This window comes from Euwallacea fornicatus, chromosome 18, assembly GCF_040115645.1.
Source record: "Euwallacea fornicatus isolate EFF26 chromosome 18, ASM4011564v1, whole genome shotgun sequence".
Lineage (NCBI taxonomy): Eukaryota > Metazoa > Arthropoda > Insecta > Coleoptera > Curculionidae > Euwallacea > Euwallacea fornicatus.
The window spans coordinates 3,201,037-3,225,281 of NC_089558.1; the positions used below are offsets into that span (position 1 = coordinate 3,201,037).

The 24,245-nt window shown below is 36.2% G+C and overlaps 1 protein-coding gene across 13 annotated transcripts in view; it reads left to right on the top strand.

Annotated features, from left to right (window-relative positions):
* Syt7 (Synaptotagmin 7) overlaps positions 1-24,245 on the top strand; it is a 311,069-nt gene that overhangs the window by 84,747 nt on the left and 202,077 nt on the right. Inside the window, exons 1-2 of one of the 13 annotated variants that reach the window (XM_066292679.1) lie at positions 4,426-4,738; positions 6,763-6,982. The exons of 9 other annotated variants lie outside the window; for them this stretch is intronic. In XM_066292679.1, coding sequence (XP_066148776.1) covers positions 6,894-6,982 — 89 coding nt within the window. In that variant the 5' untranslated portion in view covers positions 4,426-4,738; positions 6,763-6,893. Of the gene's footprint in view, positions 1-4,425; positions 4,739-6,760; positions 6,983-24,245 lie in introns of those variants that run through there. 3 more of the 13 variants (XM_066292681.1, XM_066292682.1, XM_066292680.1) reach the window with 3 other exon arrangements.

A 24,245-nucleotide genomic window follows, 5' to 3' on the forward strand; every position in this document is an offset into this window, starting at 1 on the left:
CAGAAGTGGCGCAACAGAACGGCCGTCACGATCTCCGGATCTTACGCCCCTCGATTTTTTTATGGGGCCACTTCAAGAGTTCCGTTAACAGAAATGTATCACAAAATTTAGATGATTTATGTCTCAGAAATTAAAACACAATTAGAATTAATAACACTGGATTATTGCAAGAAAGAGTCGGGGAACGACTGAGTCATTGCCAAATCGTTACTGCGGCATAATCTGAATAGTTATTGTGGGAATTTCAATTTTGTTTGATGTAATAGTGATTTAATGTGACGATGCAAGTGAGGTAATAGGTACATTATTTTCCATTTAATAATTTTAATTTTAATGGGAATTGTAGATCCAATTCTAGTTCTGAATATACCGTTTTATTCCTGATTCAATTACCTTTCATTCGATATACTACAATGCGCACCTTTCCATTTAAAAATAAAGTTACTAGGGGTAGCTGAACAGGGGTGAATATTGTGAACATTGAAAATAATACCTTAAAAGCGTTTTTTTTAATAAAATTATATAAGTTTGAGCATTTTATGAAAGTTATAAATATATTTCAATACTTTTTACAGTCGCTGTATGGGCGGCAAATGGGGCCGCTTCGAAATCGACCTTGCCAAAATTGAGGATATTAAGATTAGGGGTTATTAATGGTGTGATTAATGAGGGGGTTCAAGCTGAAGATTAAGGAGATTAATATACATTTCGTGTTTATTGAGATAATCTACTTGAACCTCCTTTTAGGCTTTTCTTGGCTCTAATCCCAATGAGGATGTTAAAATAAAAAAAAAAACTTTTAAAGGTTTCCTTACTGCGGTATGGAGGAAATAAAGCGTCCATAATGGCTTACTGGGATTTTCCTATAACATTGTTAGGACTTGTGTACTCCAGAAATCCACAGATGACCGTTTATTTTTTATTTAACCAATTCTTTTATAAAGGGTGTTTCATAAATCTACCGACAAACTTTCAGAGGATGTTGAGTTCATAAAAATAAATATTGAGATCGAATAAAGTTAGCTCCGAAATCGTTTTTGTTCCGAACACACAGAGTGTTTAATTTCCCATTTCAACATTTTTTTAAATATTTAAAAAATTAGAGATACGATATGGCGGGCTAAATGTGCATGTTCTGGACTAGGCGGAATATTTCCACCTACACCAGTGGCGTTGTGCCGCCATCCAACGTTTCTACATGTCAAAATGGCTAAAATTTAACGGGACCATACTTTGGTAGAAAAGTATTATTTTGCGATGATGCATGTTTCGCACATGCTTGTCTTCGTATCCTCTACCTCTACTAAAAGAGAATCAAATCAATTTCTCCTAGAGAATTTGAACAAATATTCACTCGCAAACCTACATCGGTTTGTTTTTCGATGGGCAGATGAACGAGAAATTATTTCTTATCTCGAAACCGGCTACCTGAGTAACCGGACACTAAAAAGCCTTTTTTTGTTAAGTATTGATGGAATATTCGAGAAACATATTCGTTTTAAAAAAAAGTTAGTGAGGTACAATTTTTTCATTAAGAACATCTCATTGAATGATCGCACGGACGCCACTGGTGTAGGTGAAAATGATCTGCCAACTGCAGAACATGCTCATTTATGTCGCTGCAGCGTTCCCCAAATCTTGTGTTTCCATCCCAAATCATTTTTGTAATATTGGAAAAAAAATTTTTGAAACAAATTAACCACTCTGTGTTAATGGAAGCGAAGTGGTTCCGAATGTAACTTTATTCGATCAAAATATTTGTTTTTATGAGATCTACATCCGCTGCAAGTTTGTCGGAATGTTTATAGTTCACACTGTATATGGGCCTAGGTTCAACGCTCGTAATCAAATACCTTTTAAGAGTGCGTAAGTAGCGTCAATCGTTTTAATAATTAATATCTACGTTCAAGTTTAGTTTAGACTGAGATCACGCATCTGTAGCTTAAGCTCAGCTAGCGCCAGAAAATTATTAATTATGTTTTTGTTTATGTTAGTTAACGTTTTAAATCAAGCAGATGTCACAAGGAAAGGGGTTGAAGCACGATTTTAGGTCTATCGTGCATTTGCGGTTCTTCGTCGTACGGTCGTTCACTCGCAGAAACGAAATACACATTTTTGAATATGAAGGTGCGCAGTCGCGCTCAAAAATCCGCAGCGGTTAAAAAACCGCAGCGAATCGAACGTTGCAACTCGCTCGATGTTCCCTACGATCCGCTGTCGCGAATTAAAATGAAATATCATAGGCCTGTACGCATTCGTCGTTTTGTAATTGAAGCCTTAACATTATTTGGTGTTTTGCCACTCAAAGTGAATTTGGATTTAAATTTCACTTGTGAATTATACCTACAGTTACTCACCGACATAGGGTAATAATAATGTCGGAACGTTCTAAGATACTTTTGGATGTTGCCGACAGTGAACCATTAATGCTAGCGATAGAAAACATACCTGCACTTTACAAAAAGAAAAATTAAATGGGCAAACGTTCTTCTGTTGAAACTTCCATGTAGTGTTTTGGTAAGTTCTATGAGGCCCCGCAAGTCCAAGCGGGCCACCAAATCTATTTGCATTCATCTGATAAAACTGGAAGAACTTTCGATGATATTTTATTAAATCGTGATAAAAAGTGTGAAATGCCCTTTAGCAACCTCCTGCTCATAAGTGAATGCATCGAATAGAGCTTTTGCTCTTTTTCCGATAGTGAAAGATAAGAGCGATTACAGCACCTATCTCCCATCTCTTCGAATTCTCTCCGTCTGTTGTAATATGAAAAATAAAATCGGAAGGGGCACATATAGTTTTTTTTCGTACTACAATAACTAGCTCACACTCTCTATGCTCATCAACGTTAAAAATTAGTGAAGGGGTTGATTAATTTTCACGAAACAGTTCCCTGGGACTTGAAACTCAGCGTGGTCCGAACGTAAGACGTCCAGTCCAAACTCGTCCTCGGTTGCCACTTTGTGGAGGCACAACATCTCCATCATCAAGAAGGATTAATGATTTGGTCCTCAAGCTGGACCATATAAAACTGATCCCTCCAGTCGGATCACGTACTTGGAACCTCTACCCTCAAATTACATTTGAGTCTTCCATCGGACCGAACGAATATCGTTCCCGTTGTTCCTTCACATCTCACAGCAAAAACATAAAAGTTTCAACACTGAACTGAATCGAAGTCAATGAATAGCCGATTTCTTCCCAAAGATTTTTCCAAAGTCGAAGGATGCTGCGAAGGTTAGTTCTTACTGGACTATTATCGAGGAGAAAGAGATATAGCTTTTTTGGGCTAATATTAAGTTTTTCAACAATAATAAAACGATACTTAAAAACAATCTAAAAAATCTGAATTTTATGAAATTTTATCCCTAAAAAAAACCTATGTTGTTTCTGATTCTGAATTAGGCCTTTTCAAGGGCGAAGAAATGACTGAAAATGAGAGAAGTAACCTCCTTTTTATTTAACTTACGCAGGAAAGTGTCCGTTTGCGATTTGCAGATTCTTCACGATTTCTGTCTTCCTCCCTTCATCCAAGGGAAAAATTCAGAATCTCAGGTTTTAAAAACGATCCGACAACACTGCTCATCTGCTATCGTCGAAGCGCACCCATACTTAAAACAAATGCTAAACGCTGCGTTGCGATTTCCATGACATGAATATTCTGATTGTTGCTTTTTTCAACTTGGTGCTGACTTGAAAAATTGAGTGAACTCTCATGAAAATCACTCAGGAAACTTGCAAAAATGCTAAATAACTTTCTAGCGAAATTTGAATATCTGATAAAACTCTCAGAAGGAACAATAAAAAAATCTTAAACAGAAATTCTCCATGGGGAAAAAATCCTAAAGGAAATTAAGAATTGCCAAAATTCTTACACGAGGCTTTTTAGATAAACGCTTAAAGAGAAATTACCTTTTTTCTATATCATGTGGCAACGTGGCTTGTCTTTTCAAACAAATCGCGAACGCCGCGTTGTCATTCCTCTGATTTATAGACTAGTTGATAGCAGTTGACAACTAGAGATTTTTGTGAATTGACTTATTGGAATAACGTGAAAAATACCGGAAAGTCAATAGGAAGTACGACACAGGCGTCCTGGCGCGTCCGGCACTATTGTCCACTAGAATGACTATGACGATTACCATTATTCGAATAAGAACGAGGGCGTTGCCAATTATTACTTGTTTAAAGGAAATGCCGGAATATGGGTTTTCTCATATGAAAGTGTCTCAATGGAAGCTTAATGTAACAATCCCAGTTGTATGAACAGGAATTAACCAGAGGGGGCGTGAGCACGGATTTCCATTCATGACTTTCCCAATCAAAATACAAAACGTACGCCTCTGTTGTCGGCAAAAAGCCCCCTTCTCTCTTCTGCGGAACGCATGGTCCATTTTCAGGCTCCGATTCAGTTCTGCTCTACGATGCACGTCCTGAGCAGGGATTCGAGCGGCGGTCCTGCAAATCTCTAACCCGAACCCTTTTTCGAACTTTCCGAACTTTCCTCTATCGCGTCTTTTCTGTCTTATTATTTTCTCACCCTCGCGCGTCATCAGCAAAACTACCCCTAAATTTTCTGTCCAAACTTCGAATCTGTGTAGTGCAAATTAATGGTCCTCGCTCTGTAGTGATTTCACTTCTTCGTCATGTTCTGTTTGTAATTAAAGTTTCGACAGCTGATACAAAACGGTGCTAAAAATTGGAAATAATCATATTCTAAAAGTAGGAGTTTGTTGTTGTAAGTGCTCTCATCAAAGTTTTAATTGCGTATTTTGTTCGGAGCTTGAGATGGTTCTAATGGGCGTTTGTATTAATTAGCTGTGAAGTGCCCAATTTTCACTTGGAAACGTAATTGAAAGTAAATTAGAATGCTGTTTGAGGGAATTTTCGGTTTTCAAAGCTGATAAATATTTCAATGTGCGTTATGTTTAATTATTAAGTTTAAATGAGCGTCCTGCAGACTCGAAAAAATACGTGGAAATGTGAACGTCTGTGTGCACGAAATCAAATGAATTCAGAATAAATTAAAAAAAAAAAACATGTAAATGAAAAAACAAATTAAGTGCTGAAATTCCCCTCCGTTGCAAATTGAAAAAAAATTAGTCCGAGGTAAGAAAGCCATTCAGGTTAATTCACTTTAGTTCAGGCCTGTCAGAATATTTGACATTGATAATAACGATTAAAAATCCAAAAAAAAAGGCCGACATTTTCTGAAAAACTTAGGAAAACCTGCATACGAGTGCTTCCTAAAATCTCCGATAAAACAAAAAAAAATTGCTTTGAAGCAGGAGAAAAACCAATTCGGCTTAGAGTTTGTAGTAAAGCATTAAATGAAAAAAAATCCGAAAACAGTGTAAATGTATTTCTTGAATATGGCGAGAACCACATTACATTATGAGAATGGTAAGGAGCATGTTAGGAGCGAGATGAAAGCCTGCGTTCGAGCCGCAGGCCAGGTCAGTAATTTCCGCGAAGAAGGAACTTTCAAGCTGTTCACAATACTTCCTCCATGCCCTCCTGCCGTTTCGTCACAAATTTATTGAAATATTGAAACAGTCACTCTTTAGAGATTGTTCTGCTGGCATCCTGAAATACTGAAGCCGCACATGAAATCATGTATATCTTTACACGCCTGTGCGAATCAACTGGTAAACATAGTAATATTACATAATATTATGAGGATTTATTACCTAACAGTTGTCAACAGTCAATAGTCAAGTGGAAATTTCCGTTGCTTGTTCCAACTCTGAGTTATGCTCTCAATTGACGAACTGCGTCTTTCCTCTTTCCATTTTCCCGGGCTCTTAATTTAATTATTTGCTTCAGCATCTCGGAGGTCACTTACCATGACTCCTCGTTTGTTAGCACAACTTTCAAACAGTGTTTTCAACTATCACTTCTTTCCCATCGAAATTGTTCTGTGCCGTACGTCTTATGTCTGGAAGTTCTATGAAGGCAAAAAGGAAAACTGGCCTGTCCTGAACTAACCTGAACTAACCTGAACTATCAAGTATCTGGACACTAACAGAATAGTTTCCACCTCGGCATCTCTTAAAGAATGTTTCGCTTCCCTTTCAGCTCTTTTGGCCTTCTTATTTCGAAAATTTTCCAAAATTTTTGCACGCAACTTTTGAAATTAATTTGAATTTTCAATACTTTAAAAAAACTTTAAGTCGAAGAAGAGAGAACGAGATACTTTGAAAAGTCCTATTTTGTCGAAAGATATTGTGGAAATAGGACGATTCATCCAAAATTTTCCTAAACCATTACGGATTATGAATTTAAAAGCTTGATTAATTACGGTTCGAGAGAATCGATTTAGCACTTCGTGCCTTTGTCTGCAACGGCTTCTGACCACAAAATCTGAAAAGTTTGTTAAATGTGCCATAAAAGAAGATTAGACGTAATTTACCACGTTCAACAAAAGTTGTTAAAACGGATCAACCTGGGTTGATCTGTTTTCACAACTTTTCCCAGGCCCCTGGCCTAGGAAGGTCGTGGCCACAAATGAATTTTCATTTGAAAATGCAGATACCGAACTAATAGAATATTCCTCTCGCGATTCGTGTATAATTCACAAGATACCACTGGTGCAATATTCTTTTGTTCCTCTACGACCACAATAGTCTCCCATAAACTTACCTGTTATGTTCTTGTTTCGATGCAGTAATTAACAACTCCTACTAAACTTCTCGAATTTTGGGCCTTTCACATGCCACGTTGATTGCGTTTACCTGTACAGAATATCCATCATCATTGCAGGTTATAGAGTACGTAATTAAAAACAAGGTGTAGCATAATCAAAAGTTTTAACGGTTAATGAAGTTAAATTAGTCAAATATCAAGTGACTTCCGGTGGACTTTGTTATATGTGCCGTTTCCATTAGTTCAAAATGTCGAACATGGCTACTCTTTCTCCAATGGATTTCTTCGATGGACTGAAGAACAACAAGACTTTGTCGAGGTTCCTTTCGCAATCTCTGTAAGTACTGGAATTTTAATGAATTTTAAAACTGTCGATTCAGGTCTAAAATTAGAATATCATTTTGTCTCTACTTTTCCTCATTGGGGGGCAACAAATCTGGCGCTTTCTGCATTTTTGCGCAATCAAATAGTTCTTAAGCTTTAAGGTAATTTTTCCGGCCTTTAATAGACACACACGAATCATTAAAATAAGTTTTTCCGGGTTTTCAATTTTAAAACGTTATACATTAATTCTACAAAAAAAACAGGGGCGCCCGCGTACTTTTCTGCTAAAATAGCGTCGACAGCTGATACCGTGAAGAAGAATGCCATAAACAATTAAAATAACTTTCGTCTTTGAAAACATTAGACGGACCGCACTGGATTTTTGTAGTGTTTTAGATTGAACTTTTGATACCCTAAAAAAACAGCGACCCATTTAGAATTGGTATCCATGACGCGAATTATCAAGAACATTCATGACGTTTTCAAAAAACTCACCCTTTGGACAAAATTGGGCGTACCCCATTAGATTTTTGCGCAGTGTTTTTTGGGTCCAACTTCCATTAATTCATACTAAAACAGTGGCGTACTTATCTCATCACATAAAACATCGGTACGAATTCAACACAGCAAATATACAGGGTGCGGCGTGAGAATAGGATGTTTTTCAAATAATAACGGAATGGTTAGTTTTTGATATATAATTTGTTTTTTATTAGAACAGCATGGTCGAAAATATAGCATTTTGTAATCATGAACAGAAAATTAAACATGGCATGTGCTGTCCGTTCTTGTTGACGCAATGATAAACTCGTTCAAAAAAATGGGCTTCCACCCTTTCCAGCAGATCTCCATTGATTTTGGATTGCTTCTTCTAGTTCTCCTAATGCACGAGGCGTAGCCTCGTAGACATGTGCCTTGAGATAACCCCATGAAAAGAGATCACATAAGGAGAAGTCAGGGGATCGAGGAGGCCATAAAATGTCACAAATTCTGGAAATGAGATGATTGCGAAACGGGGGGCGAAGAACAGCCATAGACGCCCTGGCAGTGTGCGCGCCATTGCCCCATTTTTTTGAAACCTCCACTGTCGCCTGTCAATATCTCTTTTTCGTAATTCAGGGATGAAAAAAGTGTAGCAACGTAACGTTCAAATGTTACAGTAACAGAAATCCCATTTTCTTCGAAAAAATTGGGACCAATAACGCCAAATCGTACATATCAATCTTACGTAATGCTTAAAGGTATACAGATAAGGCCGCTATTCCTCATTTTGGACGACAAATGTTTCTCACGCACGACAACCCAACAAAGTCCCATTTCAAAACAAGATCTTTTCCGGTCGTTAGACCCCGAAACAATTTCTTGAGGCCTCATTTTCTCGAAAAAAAAAAAAAAGTTTGATGAACCGAGATAACAGATCTGCCACTTGAATTTTAGAGGGTTCACCAACAAAGAGGATTTTTAAGGTTGCAAATTTATTTTATGGAGTACATTCAGAGGAGTTCAACTAGAAAAAAAAACTCTTCGGTTAAACATGAGATTTTTTCGAATACTTTCGGAATCAGCTGGAATTCGCCAAAACAAATCCGTTAACCTGAACTAACCTAAACGAATACGAACCGTATTACAAGCAGAACATCAAATTTTCGTACCTAATTTTCGGGGTAATGTCACGCTGTGATGTTGCCCCGAAAGTTGTGAGGTTTCGTTTGGAAGATTAACGGCTTAAAAAATAAATGAAAACGCCAGATCCGTATTAAAAAAATATGAAACCGATGATCGGTCTAAAAATGCGGAGTGCCAATTAAAAATTGAATGGTCCCATCTTCTAGAGAGGAAAACGTGTTTATGAAAATTAGGAGCTGTTTTAAGAAATATCTTCAAATAAGCTCAAGACAAAAACTGAAGAAAAATAACCAAAAAACCCCCTACTAATCTGAAATAACCTAGATGATAATCAGAACATAAATATATCCTCTTATTTCGTTTTAGTAGAGACCTGAAAGTGACAAGAGTTGAAAAGAGTCTAAACTCGAGAAAAATTTCCAAATCCATTTAACTAGCAATTCTATTTAGCATTTAGCTCCAATCCCACCTTTAAGGCATTCAATTAACTTTGTTGGGATAACTTCGACTACTCCCTGCAACTCCACTATTATTATGCCATGACGAAGTTTTGCCAGACAACTTGGCAAATAAAGCTCCAGAATGGAAGAAGCTCTTTTGAGAATTTGATGGCACAATGTTAAATTGGATACATAAAAGTTTTCTTTGAGCTCTGCGTAGGAGATTGGTAATTTGTTAGAGCCCAAGCAGGGCGTCGAAGCTCAATTTGCAGGCGAGGCGTAGCGGCTCAGATTGATAACTTCTGTTAATGCCCGATTGTTGTAACATTAATGACTGTTTCCAAGAGAGTATTATCGGTGCAAATGTTAGGTCGCATAGAACTTCTTCCATTTTATTAAGCATAGTTGGAGAGAAGCAATCTTTGTAATGTTCCCATCATTTAACGGTGGAGCAGCGATCTGGTTTTAGAAAGCATTAAGATAAGGACGCAGTCTCAGACCTACATTTGTCTGTGAAAGAGTGCGGTCAAAGGAGATAAAAGTTTGCTGAACCTCGCCAATATCCAGGAAGCTGCAACAACAATTATTATAGTGGAATCTTGGTGTGCTCCGCCAGAGAAACTCAATTTTCCACTGGAAATCGCCATGGGGACTCGAACAGGGATATCGCGACTTTACAACTACATAATGTAAAGATGGAATCAGGGGTTGCAAATTACGTCATAGAAACACACAAGGTTCTCTAATAAGCTCAAACTTTAGAGCGAGTGCTCCGAGCATCACGCAGCAATTGCAATTAGGTCATTTGTCATTTGCAGTATGTAGCATTTAATGGATCCATGACAGTAAATTTTCCAGAGTTATGGCAAGTCTAGGCAGGAAAATTTTGCCGATTATCGAAGAAGTGATTGATTATCCTATTATATACGTGGTATCGATAAGGTATCGAATTTTCGGATTTTGAATAGAGCAGGAACTGGAAAACAAACCGGACTACGTTTATGGAATTTACATATCTAACAACGGAGCAGCGAATTTGGAACAAAACTTTGTTCTTCATGGTGTTGCAGTGGCCGCGTTCCGAATTTTTAAGTTCAAGCGCCCAAAAATGCAATTTTCAGTTTTGCGCATTAACTCGAATAGACAGAGCTATGCAGATGAAATTTTAATGAAAAATAGGGGAGTTTTGAAGCTATTTAGCATAAATTTTGAGTCTTTATCCATATGAAGGACCATTGAATTCGTTATCCCCAATTTTGATCTTGATACTCGTAGGAGATACGAAGTTGGTTAAAGCGGAGCAAACTTTGTATGCTCATCAATGCTGCGTTTCGAAGTTTAGAAAATCCCGACTTGCGCAGGAAATAATCGAAGAAAACCGACTTTGCCTTAAATCGTTTTTGATTTATGCCGAGCTTATTTGAAAAGATGATAAAAATAAATGTCACCTCCTCGTTACCACTTTTGGTCCTCTACACAACTATTGAATTTTTAATACGACGTTTCGATTTTTTGCAACCACCATCACTTTTTTTTTAATACTTATATTGCATTTTCTGAAAGCCTTTGACCTTTCGAGTGAAATCGAGCATCCCAATGTGTCCGAAGCTTACGCTTCTCGTCTAATACTCTTTCGAACTATCACTATAAAACCATTTAAAAATCTTCCAAAATTAAGCTCTCAATAGTTCTCTGAGTGCGAAATTTATCTTTCCTTTGGACAGTCCAGCTGCAAACTTCATGCATTTGTCTAACGCCGCAAAGTAATGGACTAGCTGGACGGACCTCCGGACAATTAAATAGAGATTACGCTATTCTCAAATTTAATTGTGCAATGCTGTTGCTCTCAGCAATAAGCCTTGTCACCTGGATTAGAGTTTATACAAAAACGGACTTTTTAACTACGGTCTCAGACTGTTAAAACCGTTTTGTAATAATGTTGTTCGATGTGAGTGAAAAAGAAAATGAGAGAGTAAGAGAGTGAGGGAGTAAGAGAGTGAGAGTGTGAGGGAGTGAGGGAGTGAGAGAGTGAAAGAGTGAGAAAGTGAAAGAGGGAGAGAGAGAGATCAATTTTCGATAGCTATTTTTCTTTGCTCAGATTTACTTCTCGATGTCCTCATTACCCTTGCAGGCAGCTTTGGGCCAAATTGCTCCCCACAAATCTCTATTTTTGCATGTCCTTATGGATCATGATTTCCTGTCTACGTTAGACGTCAATGAAACTTTTCGGGTCCCTTTTCGACGACGTTATATTGGAGCCCGATCAATGTTTTCCTTCAATTGGGAAAACGTTCCGAGGAGACGTGCCAGATGTTCTCAACAGTGCAGAGTATCAGTTGTTAAGGACGTCCCGTATTATCCAGTTTTCATTTATATTAAATAAAGGTACAGAAATTGATGGCGAACTGGGGACTACCAACTTTTAGAGCGTGTTAAATGGGGCATTTAAATTTGAAAAATTCCCCTTTATCGCGCTAATCCTCGAGTAGGAGAACTTCCATGACAACTTGTCTACTAATAGTGATTGCCCTTTTTAAGGGCTTTTCCATGCTAAGTTCAAATTTAATTTCCGTAATTCAAATTCGTTGATGTTTCAAAACCTAAATAAACTTCGCTTCCCTTGCAGCATTTGCTTAAGCATGATAAATGCGATTATACAGAGAGTCTGCATTTTCGTCTAGTTCCACTTGCTTTCATTACTTGTTTTCTCGTCAGGTTCCGTCAATCTGCATCTGACTCTGAATATTAATTCTCGAAGTTTCCCCACATGTGCCCAGAAAAACATCGGGGAATCATTTGAGGGCAATTTTCCATCATATTCTCCGCCTAAACTACATCGTTTTATCATATGTGTGTATAAAATAGTGTACATAATGGAAAATTGATAACAAAATTACATTAGGATCTGTCGAAATATAATAGATGGCTAAATGAAAAAGCTCTGGCGTCTCTGGAGACCTAAACTAGGTCGACCAAACATGGTGTAAGGTTTTGTTCTTTAATGCTTTTCTCACAATAAGGCCTATCTGGTTTCGGACTCTCCTTCAAATATTAACGGTTTTTCAATAAAGAAATAGAGAAAATGGGAAACTGTTATCCTATACAAAGTGAAACATATCACCATGGAGATATTTTAATGGGCGATAGAACTCTGCAAAATCATTAGAAAAATGCTAATAGATCGATAGACGAAAAGACACGACTTGCGTTATACAAAGTGGCAAAGTTTGACAGTTTTTCCGAAACAAACTGTTGAAAATGTCTTCCCCTATAAAGATGCAGGATTCTACTCGTTGCATCATAGACAACCGAACCCTCTCAAATATTCCAAGAGTATTGTGAACAACATTGCATGAATCCACTATTCTATTTTCCTATTTTTCTTTTTTTTCATTTGTCCTGATATACCAGATTTCGAGCGTTCTTAAAAAAATCCAGACTATTCAGGCCGGGAGATCCAGGAGGTTATAACGTAGGCCCATCTTCTTCCAATAGGACTGGCAGCTTCGGTTTTTGGTTCGAATGTAGGTGTACAAAACTTCAAAAATTGAATACAAAACATGTGTAAGGAAGACGCCAAATTTGAGAAAAAACTTGAAACTTTACTGCTCTGCAAATCGAAATGGTGCGTTTTTGACTATCGGTCTATCAACATGTTTTCATTGTTTTTGCAGAGTACTATCGCTCCCTGAAATATCGTGATGACGGTATGTTACACTCTGTATACTGTAAGAATTTTTTTGTGATCTGCTTTGCTGCCATTTTGCTGGAACATTGAAAAGTGCTTTTTTTTCAATAAAATGAAAACGATTAGATATAGACAATTTATTTGAAAGTAGTACTCATTTTTAGTGTTAGATATGTACTCGTTGAAAAAAATATGGTGTTCCTATTTGAAAAATTTGAGTTTTTTACAATTTTTGAATTTTAATTTTGAACAATTTTTTGGAATACCCTGTATAAAAAAACTCCAAGGACTGTAAAGCATTTTGTACAAGAGCGCAGAATTTCATTGCAAAATACTTAGCCATTTTTGAATGATTAGAAAATAAATTCATGGTTGAAACTCTATTTTTTTTTAATTCTAAATACCTCGAGAACCGTAAAAATTACGTATAGAACACTATGCACGAAAAATATTCATAATGTTCCACAGAATCGAAATTTGTTGTAATATATAGGATGATCCAATTAAAATAAGCAAGTTGACATTCTTTTCCGGTATAACCGGAAGTGGTATTTTTATGAAAATATTTTTAATCAATAGATCACCTCCAATTTAATATGATGCTCAACTTTCAACTTTTTCCTAGCCATGGTTTCCAAGATACGGATAGTGGTCCATATTCGTTGGACATCCTGTATACAGGGTGGTGGCTAAAGACACTAGACGTCAAATGGTGACAATGGAAGAAAATACACCTTATCCGAAAGTTGATAGTTTCTGATGTACGCAGGGTGTTGAAAGTTAAAATTTTTTATTCATTTTTTGACCCTACTTTGAAAATATTTAGGTCAGATTCTTGAAAATTCGTAAAGTTATGTTTTTTAAGGTGACGAATAAGGTGCATTTTTCATTTTCCGCATTGCTAATAGAGGTCGCCACTTGCGGTTAATTTTACAGAATTAATAATTAATAGCTCTTTGTCCTGAATGTCCACCATAAGATTTGGTTAAATATCTCAAAGAACAATCATTTTTTCATTTATTATATATATTTTTTTCATTTCAATTACTGGATCCATTTTTGAGAATAATATGTTTAACGGACACTACGTTTAAATTTGATTGTACGAGAAATTAAAAGCGAAACGAACAAATAGATTTTTTTCGAAAAAGGATCCATATATCGAAATCAAACAACAATACAAAATTAATGGGAAAATTGGTCTTTCAGATGTCGAATCAAATTTCATATTAGAGATACAGTGTAAAAAGTTATTAATTGAAAATTTCACTAATTTTGAAGAGCTTAATTTAGGTGTTTTTAGAGCAATGGCACAAATGCGAGTTAAAATGTTAACTTTCAATAGCTTGTATATATCCGAAGCTATCAACTGTGGGATTTCATCCAATCGTCACCATTTGGCGTGTGATATGTTCAGCTCTCGGATGTCTCATCGTTGATGAATCACCTTGTATAAGCAAAGATGTGTTGATAACTTATAATTGTTTGTCTGGGATGCTGAGTCATAATCTCTCTGTGTAAAACGTTAAAAAATTCAAATTAAAATAGGGATTGAAGTCGCCTCCAACTTTTGTGAAATTGAGTTGAAAATTTATGTAGGGACTCAACATCTGCGCCGAACTTAATCAAAATAACCCCAGAAATGTAATTCACAAGGCATGTGGTTGCACTTTATGGTTTTTTTTTTCATTAAATATCGGAGCAATTTTCGTAGGCGATTCATAAAATTGTTACGCAGTCACTGGAATTTCATAGAGAGTCAATGATAATTCAAAATCGGCACAATTAAAAAAATCCCATAGGGATTCCACTGGGGGAGGCTTTAGACAGTCATATCTTCTAGTTAATTCTCCATTTGCCATTTTTTCTATTCCCATTAGCTTTATTCCCGTTTGAACAATTTCTTCAGTTGTGTCTCCAGCTACTTGTTAACCGAGGCCAGTATTTCGCATCTCATTAATCTGAGGTTTTGCAAACACTTTACATATCACGTGTTTACTTTTGTAGTAACCGCATATACGCTAACTTACACTGCGCTGACCTTAAGGACCATTATCAAAACATGGCCTCCCGACCATGACCTAAACACACAAAAGATCTTTCAAATTAAATTAAATTCGGCCATCTTTTTGCATTATAACGAGTTTAATACTTGGGGCTTTGAGCCTGGAAAGGGGACCTGAAATTTTAATAACTGTTAAAAACCACGTGAACGCTCAATAGAATATTTAGTGGCCTTTAAATATTTAGATGTTCTAAAAATCTCACTTGCTTTACACCCTTGGAATTCATCTTTTAAGGGATACTCCTGCCAACTATTTCTCCTTGGATCTTCCTTATACGGGATGTTTACTTTGCTCCAAGGCACATCACGCTCCCCTTGTTTGTCAATTTGACTTGCGTCTATTTCAGCAGGGCGTATGTCTCCATCGCTGGTTTAATGGAAAACACTTCCGTTGGGATGATTTAAATGGCCGAGGAAACGATGTAGTGTCTTCCAGAGGCTATAAGTTCGCTGCAATATGTTATGTCGTAAACGATGAGGGACGGCACGCTTAATACCCCTCTAAATCCCTGGGAATAATAAATTTAATTTTGTATTGATAAGCTAACCCCGACTCTTGTTTACAATTTTGGGGTGCATTATTAAATTTATGCAGAAAATTATCAGAACCTGCTATTACGTCGTGTGGCTGCCTTCTGCGAATCTCTGCAAACGAATGTGCTAAATCTGTGTTATTTTCTGAAATATGGGGCCGCATTAGTTCCCTCCCTGGCCTCCCAAAAAACGATTTTCCTACGCTCCACGACATCAATTGAGCTATCTTGGATCAGAATATTATCGCAATGGCTCATTTCAGTCGAAAATCGGTGTATCGAAAATGTCGACTTTTTTCTTAAGAGGAGAAGTACCTACTTCTCCCCAGTTTTCAAACGTTAAATGCCGTTAATATTTCGGGAACACGTGGAGCAATTGCCCTAAAAATAAATAAAATTAACCGCTTGAATACGTTTATGAGCTCACACAAACAAATATTCAAATTCTCTTTTGGTTTCTGAGATGCCGCGTCGCATTAGCACCTATGTTCGGGACTTTGGGGGTATTGTAAAGTAAGGGTCACCAAAAGTTATTTTTCAAAGGTGCGGGAATTCAGTTGAGGTGTCCAAGATCAACAGTAGATCCATACTCTTCGTGAAAATCGGGGATCAAAAGTTTTCAAGAAAATTTCCAAAAGGGGAGAGGCATTTAGTTTATTTTAGCTTTAAACTTTAAACGTAGATATCTCGGGAACATATGGAGCAATTGCCTCGCTGTTACATGTAATCTCTGAATTGCAGTTCCTCTCTGGCATCTTAAGTAGTCAAATTATCTCCATGATTAATCTAATTGAAACTCTACTAATACTCGTGACACTGCTGTTGCCTTACTGACATGCAGATTATCTTTAACTGGTGTCTTTACGGAGATAAATCTCCGTGCGATGAAATCCGCAAGTTTTAATACATTGAGGTAGGAAATGGAAACAATTTTACCTCTTTTTTTTGGTGATGTACATCCTAATTTTCTAAAAGCGAAATAAGCTTTATTTTACTAGACAGTTTATTTTTCTCTCCATAAATTTGCAGAAGTAATTTCTAATTTCCATAGAAGGGAATGTCATTCTAGAGGAATTTATTACCTTGACGTGGAGCAGCTGCGAATTGTTCATTTTCATTAAAAAAGACACTTATTTTACGTCAGAAGTTTATGATTACCATAACATTGCAATAGAAATTGCTATATTTTTAACAACTCTCGACCCTTATCAGTCTGAGAGTTTAATTATTATTATTAAGTTTGTGTCACGTTCCTGGCAGTAGATAGCAGGAATGTCTGCTATTTAAATGAGAAGTTTAAGTGTGTAGATACGGGCTTCATGGAGGGCAATTCCCATTTGCCTGAAGACATCATTTGCAGCACATGCCTCCGAGAGAGACCTTTTGATGGCCTCAAGTAAGACTTTATATTTATCAGAGTGTGAAGGCTTTTAAGGATGATCAAATAATAAAACTTGTGTTCCAATCAATTGGATACCATATATTGACGTTTGGAGTATCCAGATATCAACCCATAGAGCTGATTTTTGATTGTGGTTTTACTCAGTATTTCTTTCAGCGGGCTCAATAGAGCGTGAATTCTAGTTGGGAAAGGGGACTTTTCAGAGCATGAAGGAATATTCTACTTATGGGAAAGAACGATATTTTATACGTTCCTTCATTACGTGACGTGATGCAGTTTTGCTCAGGCCGCCATGTAGCCTATGTTGAAATGGAAGTTAAAAAGTTCATGAGATTGCCATTGGCGTACCATTAGCCGCTAAAGGGCTCTTATGGTCAGGTATATTTATTTTAGTAATCACTTTTCTGCGCTTCTGAACGTTCTGGCAACAAACAATATGCTGGGTTTTGCTATACGGGGTGCGCCTTTGGAAGCTGATACAATCTGCACATGGAAAATTACAAACTGAATGTAATTTTGAAATTTGCATTTTTTTTTGTGAAAAAAAAACACGACATTGTCATAATATTTTTAAACTGATATGACTCCAGGTTAAACTGGAAACTGACTCATACTTAATTTTTTTTATTGGAAATAGCAATTTTTAATGGAAAAATAGTTTTTTATGGACAATAAACGTAAGTTTCATGATATAACGCATTACCGATTCTCAATCGTTTTTGATTTATTTTGATTTTTATGGCTTTTTCGACATTTGAATCTATGATGGCTAAATTTTTAATAAAACAAAAAAATAAAACAATCGATCAAAATAAACATTAAGCAACTTGATCGTTTAGAGAGGAGCTGTTACCGTACGTTTAAAAAAATCGGTCAAATAGAGTTCGGAATTGTTTGATACTGTGTCTGTATGTCTTTGATATATTTTTCTTCATAATCTCGAACATCAACAAAAAACCTGACCTCACTTAAATACGATTCTGTTTATCTTTATTATTAGTTAGATTTTCTTAGAAAAAGTCTATTTTAACACTTATACTTTAATCTAATTGCGATATATCAGTCTCTTTTCATAATCCAGGGATTGCAGACCCTGAAACACCTGCACCTTGTATGGATGCAATCCCAGATGTTTTTAAAAGAAATAAACGAGAAGTTTTGGGGTTCACTTAGTTGGTATCCCACTTCCCAATTTCCTTTGAACATTGCCAGTTTCACGAAACAATTTCACAACATAATTCAAAGGGTCGGGAAATTGCCATTGCAGCACTGCATAGTGGGGCCATTTTTCAAGAAACTCTTGAAGACAAGATTGAATTTCAAAGATCCATTCTCCGTTTATGAACTGTCGACCATAACGACTTCTTGACCGAATCTAAACACCATTTTTAGCACTAATTAGAATTGAGAAAATAATTGTACAGTTTTATTTGAAACAAAAAATGACTTTTAAATTTAAAAATGTAACATTTCAATAGTCGATACATTTTTTTTCCTTGATTCTTTAATTGTATATGAAAATGTGTAAATTTTCCAGTATATTAAAATTTATTTCATCAATATATGTCAAATAGTGTTTTAGATTATTGAGTTTTAGTAAAGGTTTGCAAGTGTCGAAAAAGTCGTAAAAATGAAAATAAATTAAAATCAGTTGAGAATGGGTACTATATTATGAAATTTATGTTTATTTTCGGCAAAAAAAAAATTTTTTTTCATTAAAAAAACTACTACGTTCCGTTTAAACAAATTAAGTAAGGATCAGTCGTTGGTTTAATCTGAAGTTACATGAATTTAAATACGTTTTTGTAATGTTAGGATTAATTTACAAAACAAAAGATAAACTTCAAAAATTCAGTTAATTTGTAATTTTCTATATACAGGTTGTCTCAACTCCCAAAGGCGAACTCTGAATATATAAATAGGATTAGTAAAAAAAATCTTAAAACACATTTTCTACAGAAATTCCCTTCCTTCAATCACTAAGTTCATACTCACGATCACTAGTTCGTAAGGCATAATCTAATTTAGCAATAATTAAAGCCCACCTATCAACGTTAAAAATATTCACAAGTGACCTTTTGAATAATTCAAGTTCAAGTCGTAGTTTTGGAAACCGGGTTGTATCTTGGAAAGAAATTTTTGCTTACTCGACGTAATTGAGTTCAGAGAAAATTCTCTGACGCTTTTAAACTATTCGGATCTCCTGAATTAGGCGACCTTTCCTTGAAATGGTTGATAAGTTCGTCGTTCTTCAAATAGATCTGCCACTGGTAAATTACGATTCAGTGGAACATAAAAGTTTACTGCCCTGGAGGTGCATGCGAAAACTTCAATCGATATATCCAACAAATTGTATACACAAACTCCCTGGAAAGTAACACTCCACGGTCAAAATTATCCGGCAGAGGGAACTCAAGCTGTGAGTTTCCTGAAGTTTTCTATAGCTCGAAAGTTTCCAAAAGTTTCAATGCTCGCCTTGTTTTCCCAACTATTTGCAAACATCAAAATCATTAACTCTCCGAAGTCAAAAGGAGAAATTTAATTTAATTAGATTGTTTCCGGATCGAAATGCGACATCGAATGCGACATTTCCACTACTATACAGTTCTCATGTTGCGACAAACCGATGGACGCTTCCCCCCATTGACCTTTTGCCTATTTCTCTCTTTCCCTCATCAATTCTTTTTATGTCTTTTTTGTGGTGCCATCCCTTAATTTGTGTTTGTTTGAGGGCTGCCATATTTTATCGTTTAGTGCGTGAAGAGCTCTGCCAAGAAAAATGCCCCAAAAGCGGTTCTGGTCATGGGTTTTATCGATATTGCCCTATAGGGCATCGTCGGTTTGTTTTTTTTTGGCCAGTGGTCCGATCTGTGCTATTGCGGGTGAGAAAAGAAATGGAATTTATGATGTCGGAAATTGTGGCTTTTTCGTAATTTTTCCCTTATTTGTGCCGGATTTTGACGATTTGAGTTACTCATAATGCATATGTGCAGAGGTGTTTGGTTCTATCTTATTTCATTCAAAAGTTCAAGTTCAGCAAATAAAACGAACGACAAAGCCCAAGAGAAGAAAAAATACTTGACTTTGAAAGCCATTTACGCCGCTGACTTAACAACTGAAATAGAGACGGGGCGTTTTCGCTTGCGATTTCAGATATTTTCAGAGAATCTAACTCATGTTGTAGTTACTAACATTTTAAGGAACCTTTCGTACATGTAAAAGAACCTCATTCTTTGATGCATAAATTTTTTCTTAAGGGACAAGATACGCCCCTGACTTTTTACATATCATATTTTTCTTAATGACTTCTGGTGTTTTTGGTACATGCAATCGAAAATCAGTGCCGTGCCAATTACAATCTCTACAAGTTGCAAATATCTTCTGCAAACTGGCATTTGAAAAGAAAACAATTGATTTTTTTTTAGTAGTGGTTTGGTTAAGTTACTGTCTCTGATATTTCTAACGAGTCTTGTTGTAAATCAGTGTTGTTCCCACATTATCATTTCAAAGAGCTCAAAATGCGCAGAAGAAGTGAATAACTTAAAGTAAAGGAACTGTTTCCAGACCGTCTTTAAAAATGATCCTCTTCTGAGTTTTCTGCGATACAGATTCATCAATGCTTTGGTTCACAATCTTGGATATTTTCGGTCTGCTACAACTGTCACTTTAAGAAACTTAAAACAGCCGAGGGAAGGGACTTCTTTTGAACAAATGAACTCTTCCAAAACACCAACTACGCCACTGGCTTAATTCTGCTTCAATTTCAATTTACTTGAAATGAAGAGATATAATCCAAAATTAAAATCTACAAGACCCCCATTCACGTAAATTAAATAGCAAATTGCTATACATCCATCCGCCGTAAATTTGAGGACATACAAACAATAATCGTTAGAGGCGCCTCTAAGAGAGTCACGTTGAGACTTTATATAGCCCGGAGTAAACTTAAATAAATGTGAAGGAATTTTCATTACTTTTCCGGCTTTTACGGCCCACCACAATGAAGTCCAAATGAAACCAAAGGATTCAACACAAACTCCCATATCTCTTCCTTGAAGGCGCAAATGAGGACAGCGTTATCCTCCCAATTAGTTCCCGATATGTTCTTTATGGGATTCCCCGCACAATGAAATATTTTTGCCGGGCCTTTGTCATGCAAAACACCATGCTGGAAATGGGAGATTCCGCAAATCTAATAAGTAAAATTAAAATAAGCGTCGGAAAAGCTTCCACACGTAGGGCCCGTTTTCTATCTCGACTTTTAAAGATAAATGCAAATTGTCAGATGGTTAAACCCGGAATATTTCTGTTTACACTCATGGCCACAAATTTAGCTTTTCTAGGCTGAAAATTACGTGAACAGTATCGTCGTGTTCTGCGTCCTAACGTGCTGTGAAAGTGCCCTTTGAGGAATTGCCTGACGCCTCCTGAACTGGACCAACTTGTTTATAATCTAAGTTGGGACATGTTTATATTCATGACCCTCCCGAAAGCAGGACGTATGGGCTGCTTTTGCAATCTCTTTTACTTTTAATCTCAAATTTAGAGTTATTGCTCTTCAAGTTTCCTTTGGTGGAATCTAATCTAAAAGTGAGTATTTTTTTAAACGTAGTGATTTTCTAGACTAAAAGAGATAAACAGTCGGTCGAATGGGGAAGAGCCTGCAGTTTTCTGAGCCGAGTTTAAAGCCATGGTTGAAGGCTCAAAAAAGTCATACCTTACTAGACAGTTACAAAAAACCAAAATGTAAAAAAACTAAAACGTCTGTGGCCCCCTTATCATCGATAGTATCAAAAATGTGTAATCAGAAAAGTTGTAGATAATTTTTTCTGCAAGTGTGATAAAATAGGTATTTTCTTTTCAAAAATAATAGTTTCCGAGATATGACACAAGCTTACATTTTTAAAATTGAAATCATATTAAAAAGGGGGATTATAAAATAGCATATTTTTCTCCTTTTTAATGATGTAAGCTTCGATATATTTATTTTCAAAATTGCTAAAATTATAGCACTTTTAACGGTTTTAAAAAAATTTTTTCATACTGTGCTTTGGAAACAATAAAATTAATAATTAAATGTGGTGATTATTTCACAATAACACAAGCATTTTAACATTTTTCAGTTTTTACCTCATATATTGTACCTAACTAATGGGTTTTTTCGATTTAAAGTTAATTTTTCTAATTTAGAAAAGCTGAGCTCCCAAAATAGCAATTTTTTCTCCGTTTGGCCGACTTTCTATCACTATGCATGAAAAAAATACTCACCCTGTGCATCTTGCAAAATATGGACGAAAATCGGACAGTAACACTACAACAAGAACATAAATAGCTTCTAACGTTCTCATTTGAAAACTTAACTCCGAGAATGTATGAAGATGGAGCCATTTAGAAGGCCGGACACGTACCTTCGCTCTTCTTCTTTTGGGGTTAAAACGGTTTTATAAGAGAGCATTAGTGAGATTGCTGAGGCTTTAAAACTAAAAAGAAATGGAGTGTCGTATTTCTAAGTCTTTTAATATCCACTCCTGTCTGGAATGAGTTTTTTAAATGTTTTTGAGGCTGCTGTGGGGGCAATGAAAAGGTGGTAAAATGGCAAATGTATTCAAATTTTAATTACTACACGAGAATGTCTAGAAAGGCTCATCTGAGGTCCCATTACACCAATTGGCGGTCGATAGAGGGGCATGTAGGGGGCTAAGATAGCTTTAGTACTGAGAAACGGGACGAAAGGTGGAAGGCAAAAGTGGGAGCGATAAGTGAAAAATAGTAAAAATGAAGATTTAAGATGTTGCTAGCAGCGGGGCAATACAAAATCCAGACAAGTCAAATATGGAACCAAACAGTAGCAACTGAAAAATTTAAATTTTTTATTGTTCAGGAACTTATCAAGCTTTGAGCTTCGATATTTCTGAAAATGGGGGAACAATTTGCTTCAAAAATTGATTATCGGAGTTTTAGAATCACTTTTAGTTCCTGAGCTATTGAGTCGCTTTAATATTTCTTATGCATTGAATTTTTAGACCTCTCAATATATATATTTCTAATTTTACATGCACGCAAATACACACATCAACAGACTCTAGGGATAATGATGAAATATCGAAAAAATTGTTTAATTTCGTACGAAAATAAAAAAATCGCATGTGTGGCGTTCCTAACATCTGTCATAAATTAATTAAAGTGATGAGGTTTTGTAAAAATAAAAAATTAACAAATGTTAAAAAATAAACATAGACTGTCGCAATAGCGAAAATCTTGAAATTTCAAATTTCGACATAAATTCAAAAAATAATGCAAAAACATTTTTTAATAGTTATTGTGGCATAATGTACTGTTTAACGCTGCTCCGCATAGTCTAGTTAAACCCATAATGAGCATAACGGTATCGTTTTGATCAATTGCCGCCCACTCTCCTTTTAGGCACAAAAAGGTGCTCGATGGAGTTCGAGTCTCAAGAGTGGTCTGGCCGGGACAAAACATCAATGGGAACATGAGCGAAGAAATTTTTAACTACACGTTCGGTATGCGGACAACGTTATTTTGCATAAGCGTGAAACATTGTCTAACGACTCTTGCATAGGGAATCACACATAAGATAAAAAATAATATCTTTAGCAACTTACCAACGTTCTACCATTCTGGCTTAGGATCATATCCTAGTTCGCCGCCATGAATTTAGTAGAACACCAAATCGAGATTCATCGGGAAACAGGGCCGGGCTTCATTGTTCATTTGTTGAATTTAAACGTTTCACATGTCTCTTGCTTCTCGATTTTCACGTAATAAATGGGGAAATGTTGGTGGGCGTCCAGCATGAAGGTCGATTCATGTCAACGCCTTTTGAGTGTCCACGCACCAAGCGTCTCATTATACACAAGGTCCGATTCAAATACCAACTGATATGTTGTTTGAACTCTGCTCCGTCTGAATTGAAAAGTTATGAAACGTCTTTGAATCGAGGCTGTTAGGCCTGTTCGACGTAACATACACTTCTCACCTTCAATGTTTGTTTCGTACGCCCGATTCCAAAGTCTACTAATCACGCTTCGAGAAGTTTGCAAATGAGCAGCAACATGGGGTTGATCTTTCGCCATTATTCCTAGAGTCCGTTGATGAGTGTATATTCCGTGCACTACTTTTAATAATCCCCTTTATGGCTGACTGAAGCCTCTCATGCAGCTTCACTGTGATTAGTATTTAATTAAATTAATTAAATGCTATTCGATTTTCATTTTAATTAGGTGCTCTATTCATGAAATATCTACTATCTTGATGATCAAATGAAATGCTCCACCGGAGTTAGGGATATGGTCAAATCTTAATAAACAGCAAATAGCGTGCTAGTAAATATATTTTTTTCGTATCAGGCTTAAAGCGTTAACGAATAATATCAACTAACAAATTAAGTTTATTATTGTTAAGGGGTTCCTTCGACAAAACGAAACCACGAAAACGACAATTTGGTTTACGAAATTGGGCTGTATTTAATTTTACTTATTTTAAATAACGACAGAATTTG